General features: G+C 45.8%; 1 protein-coding gene across 1 annotated transcript in view; it reads right to left on the bottom strand.

Moving 5' to 3' along the window:
• Positions 1 to 13,585, bottom strand: part of LOC122774666 (DNA-binding protein SATB1) — a 64,853-nt gene that overhangs the window by 19,691 nt on the left and 31,577 nt on the right. The window contains 5 exon segments of the mRNA XM_044034135.1: positions 221 to 298; positions 1,423 to 1,534; positions 10,233 to 10,255; positions 10,258 to 10,301; positions 10,303 to 10,353. Coding sequence (XP_043890070.1) covers positions 221 to 298; positions 1,423 to 1,534; positions 10,233 to 10,255; positions 10,258 to 10,301; positions 10,303 to 10,353 — 308 coding nt within the window.

Raw genomic sequence — 13,585 nt, 5'->3', positions numbered from 1 at the left:
AAGGTTAGGCTGAGGTTAGGATTAGGATTAGGGTCCTAACCCTAACCTCTAATTAGGGTCAGTAGCAATTATGGTTAAGTTTAGAGTAAGTCTCCAGGAAATGAATTTAAGTCAATGCAATGTCCTCTGAAGTCATGGAAACTGTGTGCATGTGTGTGCGTGTGTGTGTCTGTGTGTGCGTGTGTGTGTGTGTGTCCATGTTATGTATAGACATACATACCTAGTGCATTGGCACGCGGGCTCTCACGGAGGACACACGTACCCAGGTAGCCCTCCAGCTGGGAGGGCTGGCGCATGCCTGTGCAGGTGGATGGAAGGACACGCACACACAAACACACACATGCACACACACACGCACGCACACACACACACACACACAGCAGGCAGTGTCGAGTCAGAAGAGGGAAAAGAGAAAACAACACAGCGTTAAGGATTTTTCTTTTTACATTACTTCACACAAACGCAGACACACACTCCGGCAAAAACATAAAACTTGAAACACCTGCAGCTGCAAATGTCCCTATTTTTTTAAAGAATGCACACACAACTGTTTTTATATATATATATATATATTTATATATATATATATATATATATCGTGTACATAAAAAAACAAACAAACAGAAGAAGTGTCTGAAAAACATAGGAGCAGCAGGTCAGAAGTAAATAAAGTTGTCAGCCTGTGCGCTGCCACTTTAACAGATTAAGGAAAAAGAAAAAGCCATCAGATACGATCATAACACGCTATTTGCATCGACGTTGTGAAAACATTTTTGATATAATATCTCGCGTGTCATCACTGCAGGCGGCAGAGGGGAAAAAAGTAAAGAAAAGGGAGATTTTTTCAGCCGATTGTTGGAGCTAATATCTGCAGATTAAACTGCATTATGAGCGCTGTGACATAGTCGCGGGTTCTGCTTCATCAAAAGATATTATCTGTCAGCGTTCTATCTGCAGCTGGGGCAACGCCGCCGTTATATAACCTCATTTCCCCGCAGGTCAAAGGCTATTTATTTTTTATTTTGTATAAGGGTTGATAAGAAACATTTAATTGAATCTTGGCCAGTTGAAGTTCTTCTTTTTTTTTTTAAGTTTTTGTTCGACACAAACACAAAAATAAATAAAGAAATAAATGTGTGTGTGTGAGTGTGAGAGAGAGAGAGAGAGGCCTCGGTTTCGATTCTAGCGTTAGTTAAAGCAATAATGGATAAATCAAAGATAACACTGTGCTCAGCGGAGCAATCTTGAATTATTAGATAACAAGATAAAAATGTATTTCTGCTTCGTGCAGCAGCAGCAAGACAAAGCATCGGCTGGTTAGGGAACATATTGTAATGGTGTGTGTGTGTGTGTGTGTGTGTGTGAGAGAAGAGACAAAAGTGTGAGTGAGCGCCATACTTTGCGCCCCTCCATTTTGCTTACCCATCATATCTTTTGTCTTCTTGAAATGTTTATACCAGCGCCCAAATTCCTGACACTTCGCCGCCGACACATTTGCATAGTAAGTGCTGTTCACAATGGAGGAAATCATACTCTGAAAGAGAGAGATTGATTGAGAGAGAGAGAGAGAGAGACACAGACAGAGAGAGAGAAAGAGAGAGAGAGAGAGAGGACTTTAGATTCCCATTGTGGGGGGGAAAAAAAAATGCAGACATAATATTAAAGCTTGTGAAACATGCGGTAACAGTGTAGCTTGTCAAAACAAATAAAAGATAGGGGGGGTGGGGAGGGGGAGATATGGTTTAGCACGTAAAAAAAAAAAAAAGACATGCAGAAATTCCCGATAAGTCGTCGTCTAAGGGTGAATTAAATCAAACAAAGCTTTATTTTCTTCTTTCCTTTTCCGTCTTTTATCAAATGCCGCTGAGTTTGTGTGATGGTCTTAATTTCAGAGTGGGTAGATAATCAGATAATAAGGTCAACTGATTTCTCTACCTCTGCTGACATGGAGATGTTTACCTTCAAACGGGAGAGAAGGGAAAAAAAACCTGGCTTATTGAATATCAGCATCTGGGGAGTCGGGGCGATGTAAACAGATAAAGCTGTTTTTTTTGTTTTTTTTATTTCTCAGGTCTTTATTTACACAATCTGTTAAAGACGACGAGGACGACGAGGAGCAGATTGAGAGGCCGCGCCGGGCATGTCGTCCTCCGCGCGCCCATATTTTCCCTTTACAGTCGACTTTTTGCCCTCTCCGTATTTACCTCCTTTGCCTGAGAAAAACACGGGGGGTTTAATTTTCCTTCTTTTTTTTTTTTTCTTCTCCTTCTTCCAGTTTCATTAAAATGAATGTTTTAACACCTTGGCGGCCTCCGGGCGAATTGTGAGGTTGGTGCAGGAGAAATTGTTTTTGATTGTTATAAATATTCAAAAGAACCATACCATCTGTTTTCAAATTACAGGTATGCCATCTTTATCATTTCTCTGTAATATTATGCACACGCGGGGCGGCAGGGGAAACCTTCTGGCAGAGCAGCGCGGGTCGTGGGAGCACAGCGACGATCCCGGTTTCTCTGCGGCTCCAGGAGCAAAGCGCGCTGCGCGCAACGCCGCCAATTTAGGAGTCGCGTTCTCTCTCGCACGAAATCTAAACCGCACATGTCGTAAAACACAACAAACAAAGATTCTTCCTTTTCTTCTTTTACCGCATGTGAGAAGAAGTTTTGTACGTTTTGAAAAGTTCAATTGTATCACAGAAGTGTAAAATACGACGTGATGCCATTACGTGAAGCACAATTAGAGCTGAAACAGTTCATCGATGAACGGATTACTAAATTAAGATTAAAACAAGATCTCTGATTGTTTATTTTCTTCATTTCTTTGCTCTGGATAACAAAGAAAGGATCATTTAAAACAAGACATTTGAGAACATCAGCTTTTCCAGGTTTGACAGGTTTTCTGACAATTTATGGACCAAAGAAGAAAGTAATCGACAGATTAAACGATTATGAAAATAATCGACGCAACCGTTCCTCAACCGGTGTATTCTGGGCGTGAGAACCTGTTTGAACGTGAGACTTTCATCCAACCACAGGCATCCAATCATGTGCAGGTCGCACGAAGTACAAGTCTGATCGAACGCTCCGGATATTTAATGTTACAGCAGCGTAAGCGGGGATTTTGCTCTTCAGTCCTGACTGATTCCATCACAAATTCAGTCTGGTCACTTTTCCCCCAACCTTCTTCCTCTAAGGAGCGACACCAGCGCAAACATCCATCCATTGTCTACCTCTTCATCAACGCTGTTGTTTTCTCTGCTTCTATTTCACAGTGAACGTGTAAATGAACGCTCTCTGCCTTGATCTTACCTGGCTGGTACCTGGCTCCTCGTGAGAGGACTCCAGGTCGAGCGGCCCTGACCTTGCAGGGCTGGGTTTACGGGTTTGCCGTACATAACCATCCCAATGACTCTGACGCTGTTCAATTTTTAAAAAACAAAAGGTGAAGTGAAGCAAGATCTGATCGCACGCGCTCCCAGGAGAGACCGAGCGCTGAACTCCTGACCTCCTCGATCCAAGGAGCCGCACGCACATAACGCGACTCCTAAGTCGAACACGTTTAACCTGAATACAACAAACAAATGGGAGGATCTGAGAGAGCCGGAGCTTTTCAAGGCGAGTCCTCACTTCACGGCAAAACAAAAGCACGCGGCGGAGGAAGACGCCGGTCACGCGGCGACTAATCCCTGCAGACACCCGTCCCCCCCCACGCCCTGAACATGCTCCCACCAGGTCGAGTTTGGCTGCTTTCTGTCACGCCTTTTTTTTTTTTAGCGCAGTCATACAGGAAAGTGATGCGGGAGTCGCGCTGGCGACTGCAGCTGGGTGTGAATGTGTGCCAACTCTGCTGTGGAGTCTGTGATAGCCCTGCAGACGACAGTCTTTCACAGAATCAGTGACGGGAACTCCAGGTGAGAGGGTGAGGAAGTTATGAGGAATCAAATGTTAATGGGGTCACCAACATTTATACTTAAAGTGCGCTTGTTTTATTCGAGATTAATGTGAGTTTTAAGACCCACAGTCGACTCCGCTGGATGTGCTTTACTGCCGGGAAGGTGGGAAGGTGAATATTTGGGTGATGCTGATTCGTGAAAAAAGCAGCAAACCACAAATTCCTGTTCAACCAGGTTCTCGGGAGCCAAACATCCGTCTGAAAACCATATATTTTGAAAGAGTGCAAAGAATTCTCCTTGAATACGAGGGGATAATGAACTCCTCTCCTCCTGCCTGCCATGTTTTATTTACAGTATATCTGGGCTAAAGCAGCTCCAGGCAACAAACAAGAGGCCTGCAGAAGACGGTGTGCCTCCCTCCCTCCCTCTCTCTCTCCCTCTCCGTATCTCCCTCGCTCCCTCTTTTCCCCGCCATCTTTGACACAGATGTTCTAATAAACGCTCCTCATTAATCAGCCCTCTCCCTCAATACATCACTCTACCTCTCACAGGGGGCCCAGAGTGTATGTGTGAACGAAACAACACACACACACACCCCTATTCTCTCCCCCGCCTCCCCCCCCCACCCCCCGGTGCACTGTCACACACACATGCATCCGCACTAAGTGAAATCAAGCAAATAAGCAGAGTCTCTGCCGCTGCCACTGCAGTGCCAGCAGGACGGCCGCGCTCGGGCTCGTCAACAGGTAGCATGGGCTCCACGAGTGTGTGTGTGTGTGTGTGTGTGTGTGTGTGTGTGTGGTCGTATTTGTTGCCTCTTTAAGACTAAACAAAAAAAAAAAAGAAAGAAAAACGCGTCCTTGTCGGGACCAGTCGTCCTCGCGGAGACCGAAATCTGGGCCTAATGACGCAGAACCTGGTTAAGTTTAGGGACTCAGATTTGAATTAGGTTAGGGATTTATGTTTTGAGTCCTGAGAAGAACAGCTGTGTGTGTGTGTGTGTGTGTGAGTGTATGAGCATGTGTGTGCGTGCGTGCGTGTGGACCCTTTAAGTGATAGCCATCTGCAGCACAGAGCGCTTATCAGCAAGACCAGGAAGTGGCACTGGGCGACTATCGGTCCCCAACATCTATTCTACACCCCATCATGGGAGACAGGAAGACACAGAGAGAGAGACAGAGAGAGCAGGAGTGTGTGTGTGTGTGTGTGTGAGCATCACGGTGCAGCAGACAGGTACTGCAGGCACCCAGCTGCCAGCTTTTAAGTGCAGCAAATGCAAACACACATGAAAGTACAACCCCTACAGATAAAAGCCTGATGTCTTGAATCAGGGAGAAGAAGGAAAAAAAAAAAAACACTTCCTCTTCTCTCGCCAACATGGAAACACAGCTCAATTATGGCGCACGTCCACCTCAAGAGGGGCAACCTCCTACACACACACACACACAGACACACAGACACACACACACACACACACGCCCTGGCAGCCAGGTTGTGCCTGTGGCAGCAGAGGTGGTGAAAGGCCTGCGAAGATGGCATTTTGATGACTATCTGCTGCTACGCAACGCAGCAGCTGGTGCATCAGAGGCCGCCCAGTGAGAGCGAGGTGGTGCTGCTGGTGGTGGTGGCAATGGGAGAGAGAGGAGAGTGGGGTGGGGTAGGGTGTGTGTGTGTGTGTGTGTGTGTGGGGGGGGAAGCAAGATCTCGTTTGTTGCCATAGTTTCTGTGTGGATGGGCAAAGGGGGTTGCTAAGCCTGGTAGCAACCTAAGAAAAGACAGAATGATCCTGGCTGACTGCGGCGAGTTTGTGAAGATGCGTCACCACCGTGTCTCTGCATGGAAACGATGTCCGGCGGTGGACGCGCGCGAGACAGAAGGTACCCAACGCGCTTTAAATCAGCATTTAACGACGTCACGCGCGAGGAAGGATAACGCGCGTTTCCGTTGTTGTGTTCAACACTTGCCGGTTCCCGCAAGCGCAGGAAACGAGAAGACAACAGATCACAGAAAACCACAGCTGGAGGTGGTTTGAGGACGCGTGGACACGAACTCGACGTGTCCTCACACTGCATTTGAGGAAAAAAAAACAAAAAACGACGTCTAATCTGCGGCAGTTTCACTACTTATCAGCTGATTTATCTGCAGTCACAACAAACACAGAGAGAGACACAGGTCGGGCCACATTTTGCTGTTTTTTTTATCCTCAGTCGCTGCTTTCCAACGCGATTGAACAGCATTTTAGTTTCGAGACGATTCCCATGATCTCACGCTGCCTCCAGATTAGGGGGCGGGAACCACAGATTACCTCACGATACGACAATTCCTTGATACTCAACGTATTGCGAGACAATCGTGTCGCGATACATCACAGCGTGAAGCGTCAAAATGTATTCACAACATAGACAACAAAGGTCATAAAGTGGGTGGAGCAACTTTCTCTGCTATTATCGCGCCGTAAACGCCCTCTTTTTCTGCTGAGGGATGACACTAGGGCTGCAAGAACTATTCGATTAATCGATGACTATTTTGATCATCGATGAATCGGTTTTAGAGTTTTTATAGTTTTTTTTTTTAACAATCAACACAAGCTTTCTGGTTTTTCAGCTTCTTAAATGTGAATATTTCCTGTTTTCTTTGCTTTCTTTGGTTTGGTAAACACTGATCGGCATTTTTCAACGGACAAAAGGACTCAGACAGATGACTCGATTCTTAAAAAGAATCGTTGGTTCCCGTGCGTCCTAGAGGACGCCCAAGTAGCGACGCTCGGCGCCGTCATCTGTGAACTCAAATCCCGATATCCGATGATCGTAAATCTCTCCGCGTCTCCACCGTACGTGTTCGCGCCTGCGGCTCCTCCCGCAGAATCTCAATGAGCCTCGCTCGCATGCGTTCTCGCTGCGAGCGCCTTTGTGCAATTTGTAAGGCCAAAAACACACAAGGCACACGGGACTCCCCCGCGACAAAAGAATCAAACTCAGTGTTTGACAAGGCGCCGGACAAAAGCAGCATTTCACAAAATCGCCCTCCCTCCCTCACCCTCTCTGTGGCTCTTCCACTCCTCCCCTCTGTGTTCAGAGGTGGGCTAATTCTCTTTCACTCACTCACTGTAACGCTGTCATCTGTTAACCTCTCTTTTCCGACTGGGATTACGCTGCAGAATATCAAGGAAATGCCAATCCCTCCCCCTCCCTCTCCTCCTCCTCCTCCTCCTCCTCCTCTCAGGGAAACTCTCCCAAATCCTGCCCTGCGTCTTCACCTTCTCATGAGACGCAGAGAGGAAAAAGAAAGACGTGTGGACACAGGGCGGACGCGGGGACGCCACCTCACATGTGACGACACGTCCCCATCAGCCAACGGGGGGTTCAAGAGCAACAAACGTCTGTGTGCGCGGGGGCAGAGCGGGCCACGAGGAACCCCCGCCGAGTAACAGATGTCAAACACCGTCCTGGCAGCCATGTTTGAACAAGACACGCACACACACACACACACACGGATGTCGACGCTCAGCAGCATCGCTCTGAAGAGACAAACACGATTTCTCTGACGAGTAAATGCACAGAAAGAAATACTGGAGTTGGGCAAAAATGAATTAATTATGACGAGAGGTCGTTTCTTCTCTGTGGCTGATGTTGATTTTTTTAGATTCAGGGCAGCTCACGGTCAATAATTGATGCGGATTCTCCCTCCGTCTGATAAAATAGGACTAATATATAAGTAAAATATGACTTTAATGATCAGAGATAATAGAAAAATGAATAATTGTGCTTCCCGTCAGTGTTATACAGTATTTTCAGTAAAAAAGTAATGTATGAACGAAGGATTCAATTTTAAAAATGGATGAAAAAATAGAGTTTGAGTGACGTAGCATCATTTATAAAGTTTCTAAGAATAAAAAAGGTCATTTATATTTAGCCTCTCTGTAATTATGACTTAATTATGACCGTTTTTTAAAATATTTTCATATAACCCCTAAAATTATTATAAATAATTATTAAAAAATGATATATAAAATGGTTTAAGAGACTCTCCAGTCTCTACAGTATATTTTGAATTTAAAGTAAATAATGTATAAATTAAATTTTAGATACACTATAGAAGCAGCAAAATGTTGTCAAATCCGCTTCAGGGTGAAATAATTAAGTTTCCGAGAACACAAACGTTAGATAAAAATAGACAGAAATCAATCGACCGCACTGATTATTAACAATAAAGACTTCAGCCGCCACCAAATGTATAACAGGCTGCTCACAGACTCTGTGTAACGGTAAATAAATAAAGAAATCAACCAACACACACACACACACACACACACACGTTTAAATGTGTGTCTGGTTTACAACAGAGTGAATAAAGACAGAAACATATTCCGTTAGATATTTCCAGGAGCATCTTTCATCCTCAGTGGAGAGCTGAAACAATCTACGCTCTCATTTGAGACTGCCGCACGTGTGTGTGTGTGTGAGTGTGTACGTGGGAAGAGCAGAATGTGTGTGTGAGTGTGTGCGTGCGTGCGCGCGATCGCTCTCTCTTCTGAGCCGTCTTCACATATGGACCGTAAACAGGGTGATTACCAGACCGGGCTGGGCTCCGCCTGAACGCCACCCAGGGACTCTTTACATCATCAGCGCACTGCTCATGCCCGGCTAAACACACAAACACACAAACACAGACACACACACACCACACACACACACACACATACGCTGCAAATGAGGGTCTCCAGGTGACCATACGGTGGCCTAGGAGGAGATCTGGCTTCATACTGGAGGCTCCTACGCACATGCTTGGAACTAAACACACACACACACGACTCATCCTGAAAGTTGATATACATTTTCACACACACACACACACACACACACACACACACACACACACACACAGACGCACACACATTATTGCCCCCTGTGAGAGATATACTGCCGTTTCCTTCCATTCACTCCAGAGCTGCCTGTGTGATATACTGACTCCACTGCCTGTTAATACAATATCAGAGCTGCTGCTTTTCTATACGGCCTCCCAGCCGACAACACACACACACACACACACACACACACACACACACAGAGTATAACACCTAACATGTGAACGTGCTGTGAAATAATGACAATGAACTACAAGGAGAAGAAAAACAATCCCGATGGTTCTGGGTTGGGGCCAATGTTTACCCAACAATGACCATACGTGCAGCAACACTTCTGCTTTTTTTGGCTGGCGTCGCATATAAATCTGGGTAAGTGTGTGTGTGTGTGTGTGTGTGAGTCAGGATGAGTGAAATAAAATCATGCGGCAGACAATAGACAATAGCCTTGTGCGTGAATGAAATGTCGCATCTAAGTTTTTTCACCTTTGATTAGAAGCGGGAAAAAGCGAAATTAGCGATTGTGCGACTGATAAAATAATCACTCCAAGTGAAACTGCGACGTCATCCGGAGAATGTCGACGCCGATTGGCCATCGCACCGTCGCAATGTTTCGCCGAACTTGAAAAAATTAAACTCAAGCGACTTCTGTCTGCGTCGAGGTCGAGTCCCGTAGTTTCCTAGCTAATCCGTTTTAAAGGAGCTAGCGGTCTTCGTAGGTCTCCTTACTACAGTTTGGGGGTCTGCCGGCCTGGTTGGTAACACTGCATTCATCTGGGCTGGGTTGGATACGGAGAAGCGCACAACGCTCGCCATCCGCTCAAAACGTAACGTTAGCCTACGTCACTCTGTCGTCTTGTTTCCGGTCTAGCTAGATCCGGTGTGGTGCTGTAGCTTTTCTAACGTTACTAGTTGTTGCGACAGCATGTGTGAAAAAAAAAGAACGTAAATCTCGCGATAAAAAAGCACAAATGTGAACTTGTCACGCGACAAACTTGCATCGCGTCCGGTGTGAACGCAGCATAACGTTCACGCATACGCGGGAGAGAACACGCAATGGTCCCACACCCCGGGAATCAAACCCAGCACCTTCTTTGCTGTCAGGTTAACTAACCACTACCCCAAATACCGCCATCAGAGAAGCAAATATGACGACAATAAATGAAAGAACCGGTGGCGAAAGAAACACGACTTTGTCTTTTACGTCAACAACAGCCTTCATAACCCCCAACATCGGACACAACGTAGAAACGTAGAATTTGCGATAAAATCCAATCCAATTCCCGACGCCGTTTTCTCAATTCTCCACTCGACCAAACTCAGGGCATTTGATAAGTTGCTAAGTCAAGGATAAAAGGACAGAAGTGATGGCAGGAGGAGAGTTTGTTTAGTTGTGTGATGTGGAAGCAAGGCAGTAAAGGTTGTGGGGAGGGGGTTTGCCTTTTTTTTTTTCTTAATAAGCAGACTGGGCTTCAGCACCTGTGATAAGGGACATTCTTTGCCAGAGAGCTCTGATTCATGTCTTTGAGTAACTCCTTGAGGGCGTTTTACTGTAGAGTGGCTCCATTGCTCGGGTGGCAGGTCCTCCAGCTTAGGACAACTGTGGACAGAGAGAGAGAGGGAGAGAGGAGAGACACAGGGGGCGGGGAGATAGGGGAGGCAGAAAGGGGAGGAGGGGGTGGAGGGAGAGCATGAGAAACAATTCAGATGGAGAGGAGACGGAGATAGAAAAGGAACGCCGGCAGCCGTGATGGTTTCTTAAATGCAGCGATAAAGCACACAATGTTGGACTCATTCAATCGGACTCTAAGTGTTGGGAATTTCTCATGTGCTCAGCAAACACCTTTAAATCTGTATTTGTGTGGAGGCACGTGTGTGTGTGTGTGTGAGAGGGAGAAACAACTGGGACAAGTTATGCTGCGTCTCTATCTCGTCCAACATCCACAACAGACTTTGACTCAATCTGGCACAACAGCCTGCTCCTAAAATTAACTGAAAACAGAAAACATATAACATACGTTTAAGCAGTTGCAATGGTGGAAACGGCTGCACTGTGTTTCTTCTATAAGTCAGTTTCCTTCAATAAATGTCAAAATTAAAATTGATGAATTTGATCCCAAAAAAAAGTCAAAACTTGTCACGTTTAAGAGGACGGAGACAGCGACTGCTTACATTTTCACGTCCAGCATCACTTGATACGTCTACCACATCTAAAGAACACGTTTGACACTTTTGACTCCTCATTAAACAGCTAAACTCAAGTTCTGTAAACCACTCCCTCTTCCGCACCAAAGTCCATAGAGAAAAGCGTGCATTTTTAGCTCACATGGACACAGGGGCTGCTGGTCTACTGCTGCCTCGTGTGGACACTTTGTGCCACTGGAGCATCGCCGAACAGAGTTTTCCAAACACCCAAGTGACAACATGACGCGTTTGGACTCAGTGAGGTGAAGCAGCGGCGCATCAACAACTCCTGTGGGCTGTGACGGCAAACCGCTGGTTTTCTCTCTGGGGTTTGGTGAGGGAGCGTTTTAGACGACCGTAGACTCGTGCCGGTGTGGCTAAAATCGGCCTTTCTTGTGTTCCTCACTGGTTCACGCTGAGAGCCAGCGTCCTTGTCTCTGTCTGACAAAAAAAAAACAAAAAAAAAACCCTGAACTGCTCCTTTAATATCATGTCCAATAAAATTGAATAATCATTTCCGTGTCCTGCTACAATTTGGGAACAATTTATTCTCCTTAGAACAAAGGTGTAAATTGGGGTTGTGGTGTTGAAGCCTGCGCGAGGGATGTATTGATGAATTAGCTAAATTACTGGAACGATCAGATAGGTAGAGCAGCACAGAGAGAGGGAGGGAGAGAGAGAGAGAGAGGGGGGAGAGAGAGATTAACACACACAGGGCCCTGCTCGTTTTTCCTGCTGCAAGCTCCCCTCCAAGACAGACAGATTTCATTTGGCGCATCAAGCAGATGCATCTGGAGATTGCTCTGTCTCTCTCTCTCCGTCTCCCCCCTCTTTCATATCCTCCCTCTCTCCCTCTCTCTCTCTCTCTCCTGATTGTTCTGATTAGTTAATTACTTTATACAACACATCTGCTGGATTGATGCATGAATTATACATTAGCTGCATGTGGCGACTATTATTTCGTGTTACTTCTACCTTCCTGGCTCATTGTGCTCGGCAAAACAATTTAAGGTGTTACTGGCGAGATTTCTGTGGGGTGTGGGTGTCGGGTGAGGAGGGTGGGTGTGTGAAAGGGATGGAGGGGGGTTTGGGGAGAAAGGGGTGGGGGGTTTTTGGGAAACAAATACAAAAACAAATATACAGCCAACAATCAAAATAGATTTAAAGATCAAATGGACGGGTGTTTGCTGTGAGATGCCGTTGACTTGTGTGTTACCAAATTAGTTTGACTTAAACCTGCTTTTTGTGTGTGTGTGTGTGTGTGACAGAGGTGTGTGTAAATCTGTCAGTCGGTGCGTTGGAAAGCGTTACGAGCGAGGAGATGGCGCAGAAAAGGATTGTGCGGAACGTTCGGGGGGCTAACATCTGCTTGTTGGAGAAGCGTGCACACACACACACACACACACACACACAGGGAAACAATGGGTTTCTCCAGAACACCTTAAACTGCTCCAGCAGCGAAGAAGCCTCTGGGGAGAAGGAAGTGAACAAGAGAGAGAGAGAGAGACAGGGCGGTGTAGTGGAGAAAGACTGCCATCCATGCATTCAGGGCTAGCATGCCGGAAATAAACACAAACACAACCTTCTGTATCCTGAGTGCTGGATGTGTTTTTGCATCCATGTGTGTGTGTGTGTGTGTGTGTACTTCACTGGTGAGGCAGGTGGTGGGGGAAGAGAAAAAAAAAAAAAAAAGAGGGAGAAGAGAGGATGAGGTAGAGAGAGAGGGAGGTTGGGGAAAGAGTGGGAACAACTCTCCAGAGGGTTGCAGAACACTGGGTTAGCGTGCAGCTGGCACAAGCCTCCACACACACACACACACACACACAGACACGCGCACGCACACGCACACGCGGGGTCTATAAATGCTTGTATGCTCTTCTCAGTGTGTATAAATACGACGGAGCCTCACACCTACAGAGCAGCAGTTAGCTTGCAGTGCGGTGAGTGATGGCAGAGGACGGTTTCAAAAGTGTGTGTGTGTGCGACGCGGGGTTTTCAGGCTCGTGGTTTTGTTTTGCTTGTTTGGTCGTCTTCCTTTTTTCTTTTTCTTTTCTTTTGTGCCATGTGCCCGGAGGAGGAGGAGGAGACTCCTGAAGAAATGTAGTCGTCTGAAAATAGCCGCCCGCCGCTGCAGCCCGGTTTATTTGCCGTACTATTTCAGGTGAACAAGCTCGCATTCATGTGTGGCGAGAGGCATTTTTAGCCGCTGTTCCGACCACATTCGCTTTCTCATGAAAGAGCTCGGTTCAAAAACACTTACTTTAGTACATTAAAGTAAGATAACATTTAAGTTATCCAAATCCATAATCCACAAATGACGAGCACAGGTTGATTGACACAAGTGCGTTAACAGTTGTGTTATTGATTATTTATGTCATTTATTCTTCAATTTAGTGTCAGTTTATTTATTAAATAAAACCCTAGTTGTATCTTCTGGTGTGTTTTGGAAACCTATATATTATTGATATAATATAAAGCAACAGTGGCCCCAACACCGAACCTTGAAGAACACCATATTGAATGGGCCAATAGAAATGATCTTTCTCCTTCTCTGAAAGGTTATTATGTATTTATTGCTGAGGAATTCTGCTAATAATAATCCACATAATCCCAAAACAGATTTGGATAAAAATATTTTCTAGTGTTTT

Source organism: Solea senegalensis, linkage group LG9 (assembly GCF_019176455.1).
Source record: "Solea senegalensis isolate Sse05_10M linkage group LG9, IFAPA_SoseM_1, whole genome shotgun sequence".
NCBI lineage: Eukaryota > Metazoa > Chordata > Actinopteri > Pleuronectiformes > Soleidae > Solea > Solea senegalensis.
Note: the sequence above shows the minus strand (reverse complement) of the source record. Positions and strands in the feature narration are given on the sequence as shown.